The 22,077-nt window shown below is 35.8% G+C and overlaps 1 protein-coding gene across 1 annotated transcript in view; it reads left to right on the forward strand.

The window, feature by feature from the left end:
- The first annotated feature begins 5,598 nt into the window (after positions 1–5,598).
- ADAM18 (ADAM metallopeptidase domain 18) overlaps positions 5,599–22,077 on the forward strand; it is a 199,404-nt gene continuing 182,925 nt past the window's right edge. Inside the window, exons 1-3 of the mRNA XM_032413217.1 lie at positions 5,599–5,733; positions 18,705–18,945; positions 19,523–19,599. Coding sequence (XP_032269108.1) covers positions 18,891–18,945; positions 19,523–19,599 — 132 coding nt within the window. The 5' untranslated portion in view covers positions 5,599–5,733; positions 18,705–18,890. The remainder of the gene's footprint in view (positions 5,734–18,704; positions 18,946–19,522; positions 19,600–22,077) is intronic.

Raw genomic sequence — 22,077 nt, forward strand, 5'->3', positions numbered from 1 at the left:
TAAAGTCACTATTCCTGTAGATTGTCTCTGTCCCTTTCTAGTCTTTGTTTCTTTTTGGCTCTCTCCTTGCTCAAAGGATCCCCTTTAATATTTCTTGTAGGGCTGCTTTAGTGATCACAAATTTTTAGTTTCTGTTTGCTCTGGACACTCTTTATCTTTCCTTCTCTTCCAGATGACAACCTTGCTGGATAAAGTATTCTTGGCACCTTGAGTATATCATGCCAGTCCTTTCTGGCCTGCCAGGTCTCAGTGGACAGGGCTGGTGCCAGTCTTATGTTTCTAACACTGTAGGTTAAGGACCTCTTGTCCTGAGCTGCTTTTAGGATTTTCTCTTTATCTCTGAAATTTGCAAGCTTCGCTATAATATGTCAAGTCATTGACCTATTTTTATTGATTTTGAGGGGGATTCTCTGTATGTCCTGAATTTGAATGTCTGTTTCTTTCCCCAGATTAGAGAAGGTCTCAGCTATAATTTGCTGCAATATACTTTTTACACCCCCCCCCCTTTCCTCTTCCTCTAGGACTCCAATTATTCTAATATTGTTTTGCTTTATGGTATTGCTGATCTCTCAAATCTTCCCTTTGTGATCTAGTAGTTGTTTATTTCTCTTTTTCTCAGCTTTCTCATTCTCCAGCATTTTGTCTTCTATATACTGACTTTCTCTTCTGCCTCATTTATTGTAGCAGTTAGAGCCTCCATTTTTTATCACCTCTCAATAATACCTTTTTTGATTTCTGCCTTTTTAGATATTAGCTTTTTTATTTCTCCATTAGAGATTCTCTAGTGTCTTCTCTGCTTTTTTCAAGCCCAGCTAGTATCTTTATAATCGTTGTTTTGAATTTTCACTCTGACATCTTACTTATATCCATATTGATTAAATCCCTGCCAGTGAGTACTCCCTCCTGTTCTTTCTTTTAGGGTGAGTTTTTCTGTCTCACCATTATGTCCAGAAAAGATTAGATGAATGAGAGAGAAAATACAAAAATAGCAAAAACAACACCAGAAAAATACACACTAAACATATGAGAAGAAAATAGAAATCAAAAAGAAGAAAAAAATGAGAAAAATTCAAGAAGTAGAGCAGAACACAACAATAAACTAGATCCTGGCTATATTTTGGTCTGTTTGTTAGAAGAAATTGATCCCGCAATTGGAAAGAAAGAAAAAGTTATATAGATACAAAAATATAACAATACAATGAAAGGAAACCAAAAAGTTAAAATATATATGTATATATATATAACATAAATGTAACAATAAACATTTTAAAAGATTTAAAAAAAAGAATTGATAAAATAAGAAAATAGCTGAAAAGGAAAAAAATATATAAAACTGAAAGTCTAAAGAATAATAAGGAAAAAACACAAACACTATATACTGTTTTCCCCAGGAGCTGACGTTTTGCATTTCTCTATGATCAGTAAACTTTTGGTTTCATTTGTATGATCAGTTTCAATATCACCATTACAGTCCAGAGGTGTCTCTCTCTCTCTCTCTTTTTTTTTTTTTTGCATTTGTCTGATTAAAAATTGTAAAATGTCTTTCTCCATCAATATTCTTTGCTTTATCATTATGGGTAGTAAAAGAAAATTTCTGAGTTCTCAGTCATGGTCAATAGAAGCTAAAATAAAAAGACAAAAGTTGACTCCAGGGCTCTTTTGTACCTTCTTAAAAATTGATACATTATTTTGGGTAACCACAAAGGAAAACCAAGTTTTTTTCAGTGAAATAAAATAGGGAGCCAAGAAACAAACCAATAAGGTTGCCATGATCATTCAATGAGAGAAAGAATTGTCTTTTCAACAAATGGTATTGGGATAATAGGATATCAACATGCAAAAGCATGAGGTTGGACCCTTATATCTTATACAAAAATTAACTTCAAATGGATCAAAGATTTAAATCTAAGAGCTACAACTATAAAATTCTTAGAAGAAAACATAGGAAGTTTTTATTACATTGAATTTGGCAATGATTTCTTGGATATGACGCCAAAGCACAGGCAACAGAAGAAAAAATAGATAAATTAGAATTCATCATAATTAGTAACTGTTGTTCATCAAAAGACACTATCAACAAAAATCTAACCCAGTGTTTGTAAATATTATATCTGAGGAAGGATTAATATCCAGAATATATAAAGAATTATTACAACTCAACACCAAAGAAACGGCCTAATTAAAAAATGCGCAAAGGACTTTAAAAGACATTTCTCCAATGAAGATACACAAATGACCAATAAACACATGAAAATATGTTCAACATCATTAATTGTTAAGAAATTGCAAGTCAGAACTATGAGATTCCAATTCATACCTATTAGGATATGGCTATTATGAAAAAATTCAAAAATATCAAGTGCTGATAAGGATGTGGAGAAATTGTAACCCTTGTGCATTGCTAGTGGGAACGTAAAATGATGCAACCTCTTTGGAAAATGGTATGGTGGTTCCTCATGAAATTAAATATAAAATTACCATATCCTGAAATTCCACATCTAAGTATATACTCAGTAGTATTGGAAGCATGGATTTAAACAGGTATTTGTACACCCATGCTTGTAACATCATTATTTACAATAGCTAAAAAGTACAAACATTCAAATGTCCATTGACAGATAAATGAAGAAACAAAATGTGGTATATACATATAATGAACTGTTATTCAGCTTTAAAAAGGAATGAAATTTTGACACATGCTACAACATGGATGGAATGTAAAGACCTTATACTAATTAAAATAAGGCAGCCACAATAGAACAAATATTGGATAATTCTGCTTTTATGAGGTACCTAGAATAGTAAAATTTATGGAAAAAAAATAGAAGCATAGTTGTCAGAGTTTGGGTGGGGATTGGAAATGGTAAATTAATATTTAAGGAGTTCAATCTGGGGGGTAAAAAAGTTCTGGTGTCTGATCATGGTAATGATGCACACTTAAAAATGTTTAAAATGATAAACTTTACCTACTGTGTATTTTACCACAATTAAAAATTAAATTAGGAAAAAAATCCCTTTATGATATTACCAAAAATAACATAATATTTAGAAATAATTTTGTGAAGGAAGTGTAAGATAAACATGGAAAACTAAAAATACAGTATTGACTGAAAGAACCATGCCATGCTCATGTAGTAGAAGTCTCAATATTGTTAATTACAGAAGTACTTCCCAAATAGATCTACAAATTCAACACAATTCTTAACAAACCCAAGCAGTATTTTTTTTACAGAAATTGACAAGCTAATCCTAAAAGTCATACAGAAATTCAAGGTACATGGAATGTTAAAAACAATGTTGAAAACAGTTTCCAAGAAACCTTAAAACTGAGAACTTGCTTCTTAATTCTAAAACATAATACAAGGGTAAAATAATCAAGATGGTGTAGTACTGTCTTAAGGATAAAGATAAACATCAGTTCAATGGAATAGAATAGAGTCCAGAAATAAAACTTCATGCTTATAGCCATGGATTTTTGACAAGGATACCAAGGCAATTCAATGGGAGGAAAGAATGGTCTTTTCAACAAATGGGAGAAATAGATAACCACATGCAAAAGAAAGAAGTTAGATTTCTACATCACAACATTCATAAAAAATTAGCAGAAAATGGATCATAGATCTAAATGTAAGAGTTAAACTTATAAAACACAACACACATAACTGAATTTTTGGGACCTTGGCATAGACTATGTTTTAGAAAACACTAAAGCATAAGTGAAGAAAGAAACAATAGATTGAACTTCATTGAAATTAAGAACTTCTGCACTGCAAATGATACAACTAAGAAGACAAACTACTGAATGAGAGAAAATATTTGAAAATCACATATCACATATGGGACTTGTATCCAAAATATGTAAGCAATACTTACAAGTTCATAATAAAAAAAAAAAGACTACTCAATTAAAAATGGGAAGACATTTAAATATATACATCTCCATAAAAAATGCAAAAATGGCCAATAAACCTATGAAAAGATGCTCAAATCTTGGGAAAATGCAGGTCAAAATCACAATGAGATAACTGCTTCACATTCTTTAAAATAATCGTAATAAAAAGTACAGGCAACATGTGTTAGGATGCAGATAAATTGGGATCTCCTTAAGGCCCTTTGTTCAGCACTGCTCCAACTCTGGTCTCTCCTTTCCACTCTCAACCCAGTAAGAGCTGCTGCTGAATTAGCCTTAGGTTGTCTCATTGTGAGTGTGTGTTTATATACCTTTCCCTTTCCCTTCAGTGCTACACCCTGCAGATTCTAGCCATTACAACTGTTGTGAACACTTTCCTCTGCCTCCTTAACTCAGTGGGAATTCTGTACTTTCCCTAGGACTCCCAGTTCTCTGTGCTGAGATCAGTAAATTGTCCATGGGTAAAATTGGATTTTTATATAATCAATACCATGTTTCTTTCCGTCAGATATTATAGCTTTGCATTTTTTATTGCTTTCTAGAAACTATTTCTTTCATGTATTTTGTCCTATTATATATTTTATTATGAGAGCTAGTTAAGCACTACTTAATAAAAAAATATTTTGCCCAATTAATCCAATAATGATTAGGTCCAATTTCTTTAATCAGCCTTTGGAGTAATTAAGCACAAGAGAAAGAAGCTTCACTTCCATTATGATATAATTTTTAGTTAAGGTGAGTTGGAGAGTTGACCTTTCCTGAAGGATGAGGCAGGAAAGGACAGCTTTAAAAGTATTGAGTTCTACCATAGCCTAAACATATATTTACTTAATTTTAATATTTTTGCATATATTTGTCAATTTATTTCCTATAATACATGTAACATCCTGAGTCACTTTCTTTTAGGTAAATCACTTCTTATCAACATATAATTGGAATCTGTCTATGTTTTAAAGTTACAGAATTTTTGTCTTTTTTTGGGAGACACTAAATTCATTTGCATTTAGTATCATTATAGTTGTTTTGGTGGTAATTCTGATGGCTTAATTTAGGGTTTTATGTATTTAGTTGCCTGGCTTATTTTGTCTAATTGGAACAATGCTTTATAGGTTTTTCTAATTTTCTGTAATGTCTTTATAACACCTAGAGGAATATTTATTTTTCTAATTAATATAGTCAAAATTAGAATACTATCAACTTATACAGATAATATGGAAATTTAACCTAGTTTACAAGCATTATTTTTTAAAAGTAGTCATCAGTTATGTCAGTAATTTTTTATTAAATTAGTTTTAAAACACTTCTTTTTGCTTTACTTTTTTTAATGGAAGAAATATTAGATAAGAATATCCATTTAATATATTCTACATAGCTCATAGAAGGGACCATAATAGAATAAATATATTTAATAAAACACATAACTAAAGATTAAATATACATATAAAAGGTTAAAAATAAATGTATGCCAGTTATATAGATATAGATATACATATATACATATAATTGACTTTGGGGAATAGTCACAGAATACAGGAAAATGCTTTTAAATTTGTTTATTTCTTCTCTTACTGTATTATTTGAATCCCTTTTATATTTCAAATTACTAATATGCTTTGAATATAATTCTTGAAAAAGTTAAAAGGTACTCTCATGTTTTCAGCTCAAGAGAAGTACCTGCCTATAAAACGACGGCCTCCTTCTCGAAAAAATAGCCTCTTGTTTGGTTTCTACATTTTTCTACCTCTCCTTGTTTTAACCGCCATCATTGCTTTTAAATGCAATAAAATAAGATCTTCGAACCATGAGGGAACAGCAACTGGAGGGTAAGTAAGCTTATTATTATTTATATTTAATATTAAAATGCATTATAGGAAGATTTCAAATGTAATTCAGAATGTTGCAAGTAGGGATTCTTTGATGGAGTATGTTAATATTTAGAAATATTGAGTCTTAGTATATACCAAATTGTTTCTAAATTTCAATCAGTTAGGTATCCTTTATGTTCTTATAGGTCAGAAACAACTGAAGATACTCAGTACATTCATAGGACCTTTCAAATAGAAAGCCACATTGGCTATAATTGCTGCAGGAGCAATTGCTACTTCTCAAGGAACCCCACTTTCCTTGCATTGACATTCAGTTGTGCCAAGGAGATTAGTAAAGATAGAGAAGGAAATTTTGTGAATAGAATGTGTAGAAAGGAAAATATAAAAAGAAAATAAGATACAAAAGAAAGAACACAGAACACAGACGATTTTACACAATATTGTTCATGTGTTTCTAAAATTAGAAGTAAGGTACTTGTACAGCTATTTTTATTTTTTGGTAGAGCAGAGCTTGATTAGGTCTTTTATTTTAATTAAATATAATTTACATATGACATTATATTAGTTTCAGGTGTACAATATAATGATTCAATATTTTTTATATATTATAAAATGAGCACCATACATAGTTACAAATATTTTTTTCTTCTGATGCTGACTTTTAAGATCTACTCTCTCAGCAAGTTTCAAATATGCAATACTATATTATTATCTATGTCACCATGCTGTATATTATATACCCATGACTTATTTATTTTATAACTGGAAGTTTGTAGCTTTTGACCCCCTTCACTCATTTTGCCCACTCTGTACCTTCATCTCTGGCAACCACCAGTCTGTTCTCTGTATTTATCAGTTTGTTTGTTTAGTTTTAGATTTCACATATAAGTGAGAATATATGGTAGTTGTCTTCCTGTGTTTGAATTATTTCACTTAAACACAGCTGTTTTCTTTACCATAACACCAATACAAACCATAATTTTGCTTAATGAATATTTAGGAAAATGAGAATGCAGAAGTAAAGATAAATAAGGGATCTTGTTGTTCCATGCTGAAAGAAAACGTCTCTATTTCTTACTTGTGTAGATGGAGATAAAATAATATAAAATTTCCATCAACATCTCTATTTTCCAAGTTAGTTTATTTCTCAACAAGTTAGCAGCAACCAATTAAAGTCAGCATAGTTTGTACAGACATTTAAAAAATCATTAAATAGTTATAATTTATTTAATTCAATGATGTCTGGCATAAGTCTTCCACTGCTCTGACTTAAGACATCCTGGAAAAATCTGAATAGTTGTTAGAAACAAACCTGACTTTAGAAGAAATGTTATACCAAGGGATCACTGATCATAAATAACAAAATCTGGTCACAACAGCCTAAGTTTTGGATCAACAATAAGTGGTTTTAGGGCCACAAGGGTAAGTAATTATGTAGAGCTGAATTCCAAAGCGATGGTAATGAATTAGATATTCAGAAAATAGGTTATTCTTTCCATCACCCAAGGGCTTTATGAATGAAATCATCTCTTCTTATCTATCAATTCTCTCCAAAATGACTGCTCTGCTTGCACATAGTCCAGCATACCTATCTCAATCCTTTCTAGATTCATTATCAAATAAAATACAAATAATCTGTCCAAAGCCAATGCTTCTTAGTTCACATTTTCAAGAGATACAAGAAGAGGGAGGAGTAGGAGACCTAAACTTCGTCTGGTCCCAGTAATTCAGTAGACAGGGATCAAACCATTCTGAACACCTATGAACTCAACAGGAGATTGAAGAAAAGAATAGCAGCAACTCTCTGAACAGAAAAGTGACCACTTTCTAGAAGCAGGGACCCAACAAGCGGCAGATCTGGGGAGACTCCCCTTCCTCCCCTGGGAGGAGTGGAGCAGGAGCGCACCTCAGGAATTGGCTGGGCAATTCCACCTCCGGCAAAGACATTTGGGAACCATGGCAACAGGCCCCTCCCCCAGAAGATCAGCAAGAACAGCCAGCCAAGACCAAGTTTACCAATCAATGAGAAAGGCAGAACTCCAGCGCTAGGGGAATACAGCACATAGAATTCATGGCTTTTTTCCCATGATTTTTTAGTTTTTCAAAGTTAAATTTTTAACTTTTTTTTTTTTAATTTTTCTTTTTCCCTTTCTCAACCAATATCTTATCAATCCCTTTTAAAAAAATCTTTTTTATTTTTCATTTTTAGACTCATATTCTGTCCCTTCATAGTAGTTAATCTTATTTTTGGTATATATTAAAGTTGTTCTCTCTTTAAAATTTTGGGATACAGTTTCTTCTAACAGACCAAAATATACCCTAAATCTCTAGTGTATGGCTTTCTTCTAGTCTCCTGCCTGATCACATTCTCTCCCTTTTTCTTTTTTTTAAATACTCTTCTTTCATTTCTCAACCAACTTCTTATCAATTTCTTTTATAAAATCTTTTATAATTTTCATCTTTACAGTCATATTCCACCCCTTCATCATATTTATCCTTATTTTTGTATATATATAAGTTTTTCTTTCTTTAAAAATTTGGGAGTCAGTTTCTTCTAACAGACCACAATATGCCCAAAATCTAGGGTGTGGCACTAATCTATGCACCAGCCTGATCATATTTGATCATATTCTGTTTTTTTCTTTTTCTTTTTTTTAATCTTTTTTTTTTTCCTTTTTTCTTTCTTTCTCTCAGTTTCAGGTCTCTTCTGATTTGTTTAGTGTCTGTTTTTCTGGGGTTGTTGTTACCCTGTTAGCATTTTGTTCTCTCATTCATCTATTCTCCTCTGGACAAAATGACAAGATGGAAAAAATCACCTCAACAAAAAGAACAAGAGGCAATACTGACTGCCAGGGACCTAATCAATACAGACATTAGTAAGATGTTGGAACTAGAGTTCAGAATGACAATTTTAAAGATGCTACCTGGGCTTGAAAAAAGCATAGAAGAAATTAGAGAAACCCTTTCTGGAGAAATAAAAGAACTAAAATCTAACCAAGTTAAACTCAAAAAGGCTATTAATGAGGTGCAATAAAAAATGGAAGCTCTAACTGCTAGGATAAATGAGGCAGAAGAGAGAATCAGTGAGATAGAAGACCAAATGATGGAAAATAAAGAAGCTGAGAAAAAGAGAGATAAACAATTACTGGATCATGAGGGAAGAATTCAAGAGATAAGTGGTATCATAAGACGAAACAGTATTATAATAATTGGGTTCCCAGAAGAAGAAGAAAGAGAGAGAGGGGCAGAAGGTATATTGGAGCAAATTATAGCAGAGAACTTCCCTAATCTGGGGAAGGAAACAGGCATCAAAATACAGGAGACACAGAGAACCCCTCTCAAAATCAATAAAAATAGGTCAACACCCCAACGTCTAATAGTAAAACTTATGAGTCTCAGAGACAAAGAGAAAATCCTGAAAGCAGCTCAGGATAAGAGATCTGTAACCTACAATGGTAGAAACATTAGATTGGCAACAGACCTATCCACAGAGATCTGGCAGGCCAGAAAGGACTGGCATGATATATTAGGAGAACTAAATGAGAAAAATATGCAGCCAAGAATACTATATCCAGCTAAGCTGTCTTTGAAAATAGTAGGAGAGATAAAAAGCTTCCAGGACAAACAAAAACTAAAGGAATTTGCAAACACGAAACCAGCCCTACAAGAAATATTGAAAGGGGTCCTCTAAGTAAAGAGAGAGCCTAAAAGCAACATAGACTAGAAAGGAACAGAGAAAATATATAATAACAGTCACCTTACAGGCAATAAAATGGCACTAAATTCATATCTTTCAATAGTTACCCTGAATGTAAATGGGCTAAATGCCCCAATCAAAAGACACAGGCTATCAGATTGGATAATAAAACAAGACCCATTGTTATGCTGTCTGCAAGAGACTCATTTTAGACCCAAAGACACCCCCGGCTTGAAAGTGGAGGGGTGGAAAACCATTTACCATGGTAATGGACACCAAAAGAAAGCTGGGGTGGCAATCCTTATATCAGTCAAACTAGATTTTAAACCAAAGACTGTAATAAGAGATGAGGAAGGACACTATATCTTACTAAAAGGGTCTATCCAACAAGAAGATCTAACAATTGTAAATATCTATGCCCCTAACATGGGAGCAACCAATTATATAAGACAAGTAATAACAAAAGCAAAGAAACACATCGACAACAATACAATAATAGTGGGGGACTTTAACACCCCCATCACTGAAATGGACAGATCCTCTAAGTAAAAGATCAACAAGGAAATAAAGACTTTAAATGACACACTAGACCAAATGGACTTCACAGACATATTCAGAACATTCCATCCCAAAGCAACAGAATACACATTGTCTCTAGTGCCCCTGGAACATTCTCCAGAAGACATCACATCCTAGATCACAAATCAGGTCTCAACCGGTACCAAATGATTGGGATCATTCCCTGCATATTTTCAGACCACAATGCTTTGAAACTAGAACTCAATCACAAGAGGAAAGTAGGGAAGAACTCAAATACATGGAGGCTAAAGAGCATCCTACTAAAGAATGAATGAGTCAACCAGGAAATTAAAGAAGAATTTTAAAAATTCATGGAAACCAATGAAAATGAAAACACAACTGTTCAAAATCTTTGGGATGCAGCAAAGGCAATCCTAAGAGGAAAGTATATAGCAATACAAGCCTTTCTCAAGAAACAAGAAAGGTCTCAAGTACACAACCTAACCCTACACCTAAAGGAGCTGGAGAAAGAACAGCAAATAAAGCCTAAACCCAGCAGGAGAAGGGAAATAATAAAGGTCAGAGTAGAAATCAATGAAACAGAAACCAAAAGAACAGTAGAACAGATCAACAAGACTCGGAGCTGGTTCTTTGAAAAAATTAACAAGATTGATAAACCCTTGCCCAGACATATCAAAAAGAAAAGAGAAAGTACCCAAATAAATAAAATCATAAATGAAAGAGGAGAGATCACAACCAACACCAAAGAAATACAAACAATCATAAGAACATATTATGAACAACTCTATGCCAGCAAATTAGTCAATCTGGAAGAAATGGATGCATTCCTAGAGATGTATCAACTACCAAAATTGAACCAGGAAGAAATATAGAAAACCTGAACAGACCTATGACCACTAAGGAAATTGAAGCAGTCATCAAAAATCTCCCAGCAAACAAAAGCCCAGGGCCAGATGGCTTCCCAGGGGAATTCTACCAAATATTTAAAGAAGAATTAATACCTATTCTTCTGAAACTGTTCCAAAAAATAGAAATGGAAGAAAAACTTCCAAACTCGTTTTATGAGGCCACCATTACCTTGATCCCCAAACCAGACAAAAACCCCATCAAAAAGGAGAATTACAGACCAATATCCTTGATGAACACGGATGCAAAAATTCTCACCAAAATACTAGCCAATAGGATCCAACAGTACATTAAAAGGATTATTCACCACGATGAAGTGGGATTTATCCCTGGGTTGCAAGGTTGGTTCAACATCTGCAAATCAATCAATGTGATACAATACATTAATAAAAGAAAGAACAAGAACCACATGACCCTCTCAATAGATGCAGAAAAAGTATTTGACAAAGTACAGCATCCTTTCTTGATCAAAACTCTTCAGAGTATAGGGATAGAGGGTACATACCTCAATATCATAAAAGCCATCTGTGAAAAATCCACAGTGAATATCATTCTCAATGGGGAAAACTGAGAGCTTTCCCCCTAAGGTCAGGAACAGGGCAGGGATGTCCACTATCACCACTGCTATTCAACATAGTATTAGAAGTCCTAGCCACAGCAATTAGGCAACAAAAAGAAATAAAATGCATCCAAATCGGCAAAGAAGAAGTTGAACTCTCACTCTTTACAGATAATATGATTCTTTATGTGGAAAACCCAAAGGACTCCACCCTAAAACTGCTAGAACTCATACAGGAATTCAGTAAAGTGGCAGGATAGAAAATCAATGCACAGAAATCAGTGGCATTCCCATACACCAGCAACAAGACCAAAGAAAGAGAAGTTAAGGAGTCGATCCCATTTACAATTGCACCCAAAACCATAAGATACCTTGGAATAAATCTCACCGAAGAGGCAAAGAATCTGTACTCAGAAAACTATAAAATACTCATGAAAGAAATTGAGGAAGATACAAAGAAATGGAAAAACGTTCCATGTTCATGGACTGGAAGAACAAATATTGTGAAGATGTCAATGCTACCTAAAGCAATCTACACATTCAATACAATCCCTATCAAAATACCATCCACTTTTTTCAAAGCAATGGAACAAATAATCCTAAAATTGTATGGAACCAGAAAAGACCCCGAATAGCCAGAGGAATGTTGAAAAAGAAAAGCAAAGCTAGTGGCATCACAATTCCAGAATTCCAGCTCTATTACAAAGCTGTCATCATCAAGACAGTATGGTACTGGCACAAAAACAGACACATAGATCAATGGAACAGAATAGAGAGCCCAGAAATGGACCCTCAACTCTATGGTCAACTAATCTTCGACAAAGCAGGAAAGAATGTCCAATGGAAAAAAGACAGTCTCTTCAACAAATGGTATTGGGAAAATTGGACAGCCACATGCAGAAGAATGAAACTGGACCATTTCCTTACACCACACACAAAAATAGACTCAAAATGGTTGAAAGACCTCAATGTGAGACAGGAGTCCATCAACATCCTAAAGGACACACAGGCAGCAACCTCTTCGACCTCAGCCACAGCAACTTCTTCCTAGAAACATCGCCAAAACCCATGGAAGCAAGGGCAAAAATGAACTATTGGGACTTCATCAAGATAAAAAGCTTTTGCACAGCAAAAGAAACAGTCAACAAAACCAAAAGACAACTGACAGAATGGGAGAAGATATTTGCAAATGACATATCAGATAAAGGGCTAGTATCCAAAATCTATAAAGAGCTCATCAAACTCAACACCCAAAGAACAAATGATCCAATCAATAAATGGGCAGAAGACATGAACAGACATTTTTCCAAAGAAGACATCCAAATGGCCAACAGACACATGAAAAAGTGCTCAGCATCGCTAGGCATCAGGGAAATCCAAATCAAAACCTCAATGAGATATCACCTCACACCAGTCAGAATCGCTAAAATTAACAAGTCAGGGAATGACAGATGTTGGTGGGGATGCGGAGAAAGGGGAACCCTCCTACACTGTTGGTGGGAATGCAAGCTGGTGCAGCCAGTCTGGAAAACAGTATGGAGGTTCCTCAAAAAGTTGAAAATAGAGCTACCATACAATCCAGCAATTGCACTACTGGGTATTTACCCCAAAGATACAAATGTAGGGATCCGAAGGGGTATGTGCACTCCAATGTTTATAGCAGCAATGTCCACAATAGCCAAACTATGGAAAGAACCAAGATGTCCATCAACAGATGAATGGATAAAAGAGGGGTGATATACACACACACACACACACACACACACACACACACACACACACATATATATATATATATATATATACACAATGGAATATTATGCAGCCATCAAAAGGAATGGAATCTTGCCATTTGCAATGACGTGGATGGAACTGGAGGGTATTATGCTGAGCGAAATAAGTCAATCAGAGAAAGACATGTATCATATGACTCACTGATATGAGGAATTCTTAATCTCGAACAAACTGAAGGTTGCTGGAGTGGTGAGGGGTGGGAGGGATGGGGTGGCTGGGTGTAAGACATTGGGGAGGGTGTGTGCTATGGTTAGCGCTGTGAATTGTGTAAGACTGTTGAATCACAGACCTGTACCTCTGAAACAAATAATATATTAAATGTTAAAGAAAGAAGATAGCAGGAAGGGAAAAATGGAGGGGGAAAATTGGAGGGGGAGACGAACCATGAGAGACTATGGACTCTGAGAAAGAAACTGAGGGTTCTAGAGGGCAGGGGGGTGTGGGGATGGGTTAGCCTGGTGATGGGTATTAAAGAGGGCACATACTGAATGGAGCACTGGGTGTTATACGCGAACAATGAATCATGGAACGCTACATCAAAAACTAATGATGTAATGTATGGTGATTAACATAACATAATAATAAAAAATAAGAAAAAAAGATACAAGAAGTTAGCTGTGTAAATGTATCTAAATTCAGCCAATGTTCTGTCTGGATTTATAGTTCTGAGTTAGGTGTGCAAACCTGATCTGATCATATGTGGCCAAGGAATTGTTGCCATGTAGTAGGAACCTGAAACAATGACACCCCTCTTCAACAGGAACTGAGTATGTATAAGAGCTGAAGGAAAACAAAAATGGAGCTATATAAATTCCACAACATGTAATAATGTAGCTGAAAGATATAGAGAACTCATTAAGGACCTCAAAAAAGTGAAAAGGTTATTTGCATGGTTATTTGATAGAATAATAAAATTGGAAATATGATAATTTAAGAATTTGAAGATTTGCATGTAAATTATCTTTTTAACTTTGGAGAAGTTTTATCAACTATATTAATATTTCATCTTCCATGTAGACAAAATAGGGAAAAGTACTAGATGGATTTAAGTTTGAAATTTAAAATGCTTCACATTGTTAAAACCTAGAGTAACGTTAGAAAAAGACCAACTGCTAGTATATATGATCACTGAGTGGGACATGGGAAGCAGAGTAGATAGCAGTACATGGGAATGGAGTAAATAGTACAAGTCTAGTTTTTCTACTTTTCTTGATTTTGTTTAAGAATACATGTTCCCTAACCCTAAAAGTAATGCTATTTCTTTTATACAGATTTATATCAGAAGACAGCAATAGTAACAGCACCGTGTCATAGAGTTAAAGGTGAATTGAAGGAGTCAAATTATTTAAGATGATGTAATTCATGAAATAGTTTTTTAAAAAAATTTAATAATACTTCACTATAAGGAAGCTATTATTCCACATTTCATCATACTAATTCTTATTTATCAATATCATATACTAAAACAAAGACTAAAAGCATTTGATAATTTTGTTTTATATTAATTTAGAAATGTTAATATTAACTAATATTAGCTAGATATTTATTAAGCAACATTTTTGTAATGAAAAATTACATTGAATTTAAATATGTTCTTAAAATATTTATGAGCAATTATGCATCCTGCTCCCACACTTGAGGTTCCTATTAGTAGATTTACACAGATTGATTCCTGATATTTACATTTCTTCTTCACTAAGACTCCATAGTTATTGTTATTCTCATACTAAAATGAGAAAACTGACATAAAGAATTTAAATAATTCCCTGTGTGTACAGAATTTTAGTAAGTTTTGAGCTGGAGTTTCATTTAAGACAACCAGACTCCAGGGTTTAACTCTTAAGAACTACAATTTTGGCACCTAGCCTGATATATCTGGTGATGGGAAATGGAATTTACATGTATTGAGGATCTACTAGATGCCAGGCAAAATGATAAATTCACTGTCCCTCCAGGGTAGAAAGACAATTCTTTGTTATAAGGTGGGATAAAGTTGGCATCTGTATATATTCAATATATATATCTATATATTGTATACATATATCTGAATATATCTGTATATATTCAAATTTATAAGATATACATAAGGAAATCATAGTATTTGACAAATTAAGCTTATCACTGGGAGTAAATGTAAAAATTAAGAATTCAACCATAAGTGAAATCAAGAGTTCATCCAATGACTAATTTGCCATTCCTCCATACTCTACTTTGATGGAGAGTTAAGTCAATGGATCTCTGTTTCCCTCTGCCACCAAAGAAAACATTTATAACTACTTGTCTCCACGTAAAATGGTCTTATTTCTCAGTAGGGGTAAATGGGAGAGTTGGTGGTGAGGAAGGAGCTGGATAGAGGTTTTGAATATGATTGAATGAGTGAGCCCTATTCAGCAAGGGATATGTAAGCAAAGAGCTGGAGGAGGTGCAAGTATTTACCCAGTTTAGATGTTTGAAAGTAGGTACTTGACTTCCCAGAGTCAACTCACAGGAGGCTTTTATTTCAATGTAAGGGGTACAGTGCAGCAAAGAGAGTGCAGGCAAGCCATGGGCACCACAGAGACACCTCACGCGCAAGGCCTCAAGGCTCCTTATTGTAAATTTTAAAGAGCCCATTACAAATCCCACTGCCATCGTCTGGGCAAAAAGTGAAACCAGGCATCCAGGCTCTCCCAGAGATAAAGATAGAGTTTTTCCATTCCAGCTGTAAATCAACTCTTTCTGACACAGGGGTAGAGCTGTCAGAGGTATCCATGCATGTATCTGGGCAGGAGCTTTCCAAGCACGTGAATGATCCAATGAAAAAATAAGTCAGGAATGTTTGATGAATAAAAGCGATGTCAGTTTGGCTGGAGCAGAGTTAGCAAGAGGGCTGTGGTAGTGAGTAGGTCAGACAGTAAAACTCCTGGAGGCTGTAGGAAGTCTTGGGGGACATCTGTGTTTTATTCTCACTGAAAGGGGGAAATCACTGGAGAATTAAAGTTTCAAGCACATGACTTCCACTTTAAAAGGCTGGTTTGTTAAAAAATAAGTAAATAAAATAAAGGCTGGTTTGTTGATTTAGTCTGTATGATGGCAAGAGTAGAAGTGGGGAAATTACTGCAGTAATCCAGGAGGGAAGGGACGGTGCCTCCGACCAGGAATGGTAAAGATGGTCTTCGGAATAAATTCTGAAGGTGACCAACAGAATGAATTGACAACTTGAATAGACAAATTAATAGTTATTATTTATTTCTTCACATATTTTTACTGTTCTTTTCCTCTGTTTCCGTGCTGGTGATTTTCTTTTATCCACGTGAATTGTTGAAACTATGTAAATGAAATGCATGTGAATACCACTTTATAATATTTCCCTTTACTGGGGCTGTTACAGACAATTCAGGAAAAAGAAAGCTGGGTTTAAGAATTTCATGGAATGCAGGCATAGACTGTGATACCGTAAGCAGTGTTCTGTATACTAATTACTTGTTACACCTGTAGTTGCATAGCAAAATTAGATAGCTTTTATTAACAACTAAAATTTAGCATTTCTTTTTTCTATATTTGTTTTACAACAGTGACTAAATGATGTCAAAAAGCCATAGGTTGGAGAAAGACTATTACCAAGACATTCAGTGTTAACTGCCCTGCTCTGAGAATGAAAAAAAAAAAAAAATCTGCTAATCTCTCCTTTTGTTATGGCTTAAAGCTTTCAATTTCACAAACAAAAATAAATCCTGAGAGTGAAAGTATGTAGGCTTGTGTCTATTGATTCTTCTACCTGCTGTGATCCTTTAGGAGGAAATAAGGAACATTGCCTCTTTTGAACCAGGGAAGCTCTTACATCCCAACTTGTAAGCATTCCATTGTTCACTGTTGCTGCCTACCCTCAGATGCCCAGGTCCATGCTAACTTCTCCCTTCTCAGAAGACACCCACAGTCCACACCTTTCCAACACTCATGGTTCCCTGCCTTATCCATTCCAGGCTTTGGGATATTGAGAGGAAATGATGCTAGGTAAGGCCAGCCCCAGGACCCTCCGATAGTCACTAACATCATTCTATCTTCAGGGAATTGCTTGAACTGAGTTCCTGGTCATAGATAACTGTTGTGTCTCCAGGTGATACTTCCTTGGCCTCAGGCAAATTGAGATCTAGGGTATATCTTTGTCCTTTGGGGAACCCAGACTTGTTATTCCTTTTTCACTGAGCTGAGCTTTTTTGGGTAAGATTTTCTTGCTTCAGTGCCCTCCTCCCCATCTCCCTCTTACTGAGATGAGTGCACTTCTACATACCTCAAAGCATTGTCCATTAATAAGGGAACCATCACCCTAGCTGGAGTCTAATGAGAACCTACAGAGTCTCCATCATAAACAAAGATGCTCCTGGTTCAGGGGTGGGAGTACCTCACCACAGAGACCAAGAGATTCCTTTTCCAAATGTCCATCAACTGATAAATGGATAAACATTGTATGAATGATGACCTATGCACAATGAATATTATTCAGCCATAAAAAGGAATGAAACCCTGACACCTGACACAGTTCAGTGATTGTGTAGGGCTGGGTTGTTTAGGAGGGGGCTAAAGAACTGGGGGTGAGGGGTGGTGATAGTACACATCAATATATGAAAAATCCTAAAATCATTCAATTGTACATTTTAGTGGGTGAATTGTGTGGTAAAAAAATACATATCAGGATGATTCTACCATAACTTTCGCTCATCCTCATTGACACTAACTTATTTTAGTTCATTATGATCACTGGCCTGCCTTATTTTAATAAAACTTTCTGAGGATCCCAGTGTACCACTAGCAGGTCCAAGTTTTAATCCTGATTGGAGTTTATCGTTGCAACTGTTGACACAATTCGTCCTTGCAATAGGCTGTACTGGGGTAAAAGAAGGTATAGATGAGAGGTGGGTAGAAGTTGAGTTAGGTTTTGGACATGTGTGGTTTAAGATTTCTCTTAGAACATTCAAAGACAGTTGCATGCTCTTGTCCACCTGGGACATATTTCCTATTTGCCTTGCTGCCCTTCCCACCTCTGTAGCTTCCCTGCTAGTGCTTAGAGTAACTGTTAACAAAACACTTAGGTTTCCTTTCCCTTTCTTCAACTGATTACAATCTAATACTGTAAGAATAGGCACACAGTTGAAGAAAAGTGTTTTGATTGCCTTCTCCAAGATCAAGTTCAATATTCTTGATTTTTCCTTATTTGCACAGATAATAAGTCAGCAGGAGCACCATTTAGAAAATTTCTTGTAAGAGTGGTTAACGTTCCTATTTCCCTCTCTCTCCTCCATTATAGCAAATAAAAAAACACACCAGAAAACCATGACATGGAGAATCGAAATTGCCAAGAACTTCACCAGAAAAGCAAATCCCGCTCATTTGCCCCTTTGTCGCTATCAGAGGGTTTAACCAATGTAAACTTAGCCAGAACAAATCAGTTGTGTGCAAAGGGATAAGCTTGTATATGGTGCTTCCTCTCCCTAGACCTGTGGAAGCCGCTGATCCATTCTGGAGCCCTCAGGGTGAGTCAGCGCGAGCTGATAGCAAGCACAATGCTCACCCGCCGGGCCAGCGCGCAGGAGAGACTTCCCTGAGTACTCCCGCCCACGAGCCTCAGAGCTGCCCAACGGCCTTCAGCCTTGGCTGTGCTTGCAGCGCTCCCGCACAGCGATGTTCCTTCTCTTTGCCCTGCTCTCTGAGTTTGGAGGGCTGCACGCCCGCCTGGGTAAGACCACTGTAGCCTCGACTTCCTTTCCCTTTGTGCCTCCAAGCAGGGACGGGCTCTTCCAGGAGAGCAATTTCCTTTTCTTTGGGATCCCTACTGCCCCCACTCCTGGATCCCCTGCTGATGCCTTCCTCCGCGTCTCCCCCACCGCCCAGGTCAGAGTAGGTGACTGAGGATGTTATCCAAGGCATCCACTTTCCGCATCAAGGGTTGAGAGCTAAAATGCAGCCAGTCCTCCTGGGTCAACCCATCTGAGGCCAGAGGTTCTAGAGGTGTGAGTACTGCCCTCAATTTATTCCTCAGAGTCCCAAGGCAACGGGCCCTGACGTGGTTCTGGAAACGAACAAGACGGTCCTGTAGAACTGTAATGTCTAATTTTTATTTATTTGTTTGGCTCTTTGCCATTTTCAGTGTGCCACTGAAAATCTAGTGAAAGCTGTGCACCAAGGAGAGTGGGCACATCTATATAAGTTTATTGACATTTTGAGACCCCATCATGTACTCGGGATTAAGAACCCATGCTTGATTGCGATGACTATTGCAGAAGAAAAAAAAAAATTTTTTTTTCCTACTGCAGATTCTGAAGGAGTATTATTGCATATTACAGCTCCATGGAAGATAAGGTCAAATGAGAGTGAAGATTCAGAGAAGCAGGTAAATGATCAAGAATATTGGTTTTATCATTTCAATTTTTAAGACTCTTTTTATTTACCTTTGTATTAAGTCAGATAATACTGCTCTGTAGTCACTTGCAAAGCACAGTATTTTCCCTGTGCTATTTTGTACATTCTGATCCTCCCTTTCCCACACTTCTGCTAACTCCTGTGCCGTTATCACCTCTCCATCTCTTCTGACATACTTGCACACAACTTCCAAGAAATATTAAACTCTTTTCAGGAATCATACTGGTAGAAAAAAGAATCAAGATGAAATATGTATAACAGTGGCCCAGCCTGTAATTTATTTATTCATTTTTAAATATTTTATTTATTTGACAGAGAGAGACACAGCGAGAGAGGGAGCACAAGCAGGGGGAGTGGGAGAGGGAGAAGCAGGCTTCCCGCGGAGCAGGGAGCCCGCTGTGGGGCTCGATCCCAGGACCCTGGAATCATGACCTGAACTGAAGGCAGACGCTTAACGACTGAGCCACCCAGGCTCCCCCAGCCTGTAATTTATACAAATTTGTGAATGGCCACTAAGTGATAGAGAAAATAGTCTTGAGGAAAATTTTGATCCAGAAGCATCAGACTTCATAGAAGTAATGGCCAAAGAAAGAAAGAAGAAAAAAAAAAAAAGAGAAGAAGAAGAAAGAAGGAAAGAAAAATGTCACATTTGCTTGCTTATAGTGAAAAATATTATAATAAATAAATAGTAACTGTAAAAAGTAGTTGAAAGAATGCTTAGTTGCTATATAAAAAAAAGTGATTAAATTGAAGACATCCACTTTGATTATTTTCTTTGCTAAAATACTTCAAATTAATATAGTTATAATGTTTTACATTGTAAACTGGAGGTCACAATACAGGGGTTTAGATTTCCATGTGATTAAAGTGCTATAGTCGATATATGGTAACTCTGAGAAAATTTTTCAGGTTGAAGGAACAATTTTTGAAAAAAGAGTAAGTTAAATTCATTAACTCTATTTTGACATGCAGAATTGGAACTTATGATTAAGTTCTACTACTGAACAATTATAATAAAAATAAAATGTATGTCAAAATGTATTTGAAAATCACAATGAAATAATTTCCTTTAGAGGGGTATTCATATACTAATCTCATTTAATTCTCACATTAACCTTCTGAAGTAAGATATATATTCATATATATATGAATTTAAAAAAAAGAAGATTAAAAATGTTAAGGGCATCAAACTTATAAGTTTCAGGACATGGAATCTAATCTTTAATTTATGACTCCAATTCCATTACAAGTAAGCTGCTTTCTGTTGAAACATTCTTTGCATGAAGTTGTTTTTTTTTTTTGATCTACTTCAGTTTGTACATTGCCATTGCATGATAACTTCATCTTAAAAAATTTTTTAAAGATTTTATTTATTTATTTTAGAGATAGAGAGAGTGTATGAACAGGGGAAGGGGCAGAGGAGAGGGAGAGAATCCCAAGCAGACTCCACACTGAGTGAGGAGCTGGACAGGGGGGCTGGATCCCAGGATCCTGAGATCATGACCTGAGCTGAAATTAAAAGCCAGATGCTTAACTGACTGAGCCACCCAGGCACCCCTGCATGATCGCTTTAAACTTCAAACTGTTGGGGTGCCTGGGTGGCTCAGTTGGTTAAGCGGCTGCCTTCCACACGGGTCATGATCCCAGGGTCCTGGGGTCGGGCTCCCTGCCCACCGGAGAGCCTGCTTCTTCCTTTGATTCTGCCTGCTGCTGTGCCTACTTGTGATCTCTCTCTATCTTTCTGTCAGATAAATAAATAACATCTTTAAAACAAACAAACAAACAAACAAAAGCCTTCAAACTGTTTACTTCAGATGCCCCTCACAAAGCATATGGCAATTTTGCAGGACATGAAATAGTTTTACACAATGTGTTCAGTATGTGTCTACATTTTTTGTATTCTGTATATGGAATTCCATAAGCTGTTTTTCCCTGTGATAGAGTGTGCTAATGTTCTCCTTTGATTTCTGATAGTAGACCTCCTTTATCTCTCTTGTTTTCATCCTTTAATCCTTTATCATCGCATATCTTTTTAAAACATTTTCATTAGACATATAAAAGATTCTTTTTTCACAGACTTTCAGTATGTCATGACAACCACACATTCCAGGAAACAACAAATGTTGGTGAAGATGTGGAGAAAGGGGGCCCTCTTACACTGTTGGTGGGAATGCAAGTTGGTACAGCCACTCTGGAAAACAGTATGGAGGCTCCTCAGAAGATTAAAAATAGAGGTACCCTATGACCCAGCAATTGCACTACTGGGTATTTACCCTAAAGATACAGATGTAGTGAAAAGAAGGGGCACATGCACCCCGATGTTTATAGCAGCATTGTCCACAATAGCCAAACTATGGAAGGAGCCTAGATGTTCATCAACAGATGAATGGATAAAGAAGATGTGCTTCATATATACAATGGAATATTATTCAGCCATCAGAAAGGATGA

Source organism: Phoca vitulina, unplaced genomic scaffold (assembly GCF_004348235.1).
Source record: "Phoca vitulina isolate PV1807 unplaced genomic scaffold, GSC_HSeal_1.0 scaffold15, whole genome shotgun sequence".
Lineage (NCBI taxonomy): Eukaryota > Metazoa > Chordata > Mammalia > Carnivora > Phocidae > Phoca > Phoca vitulina.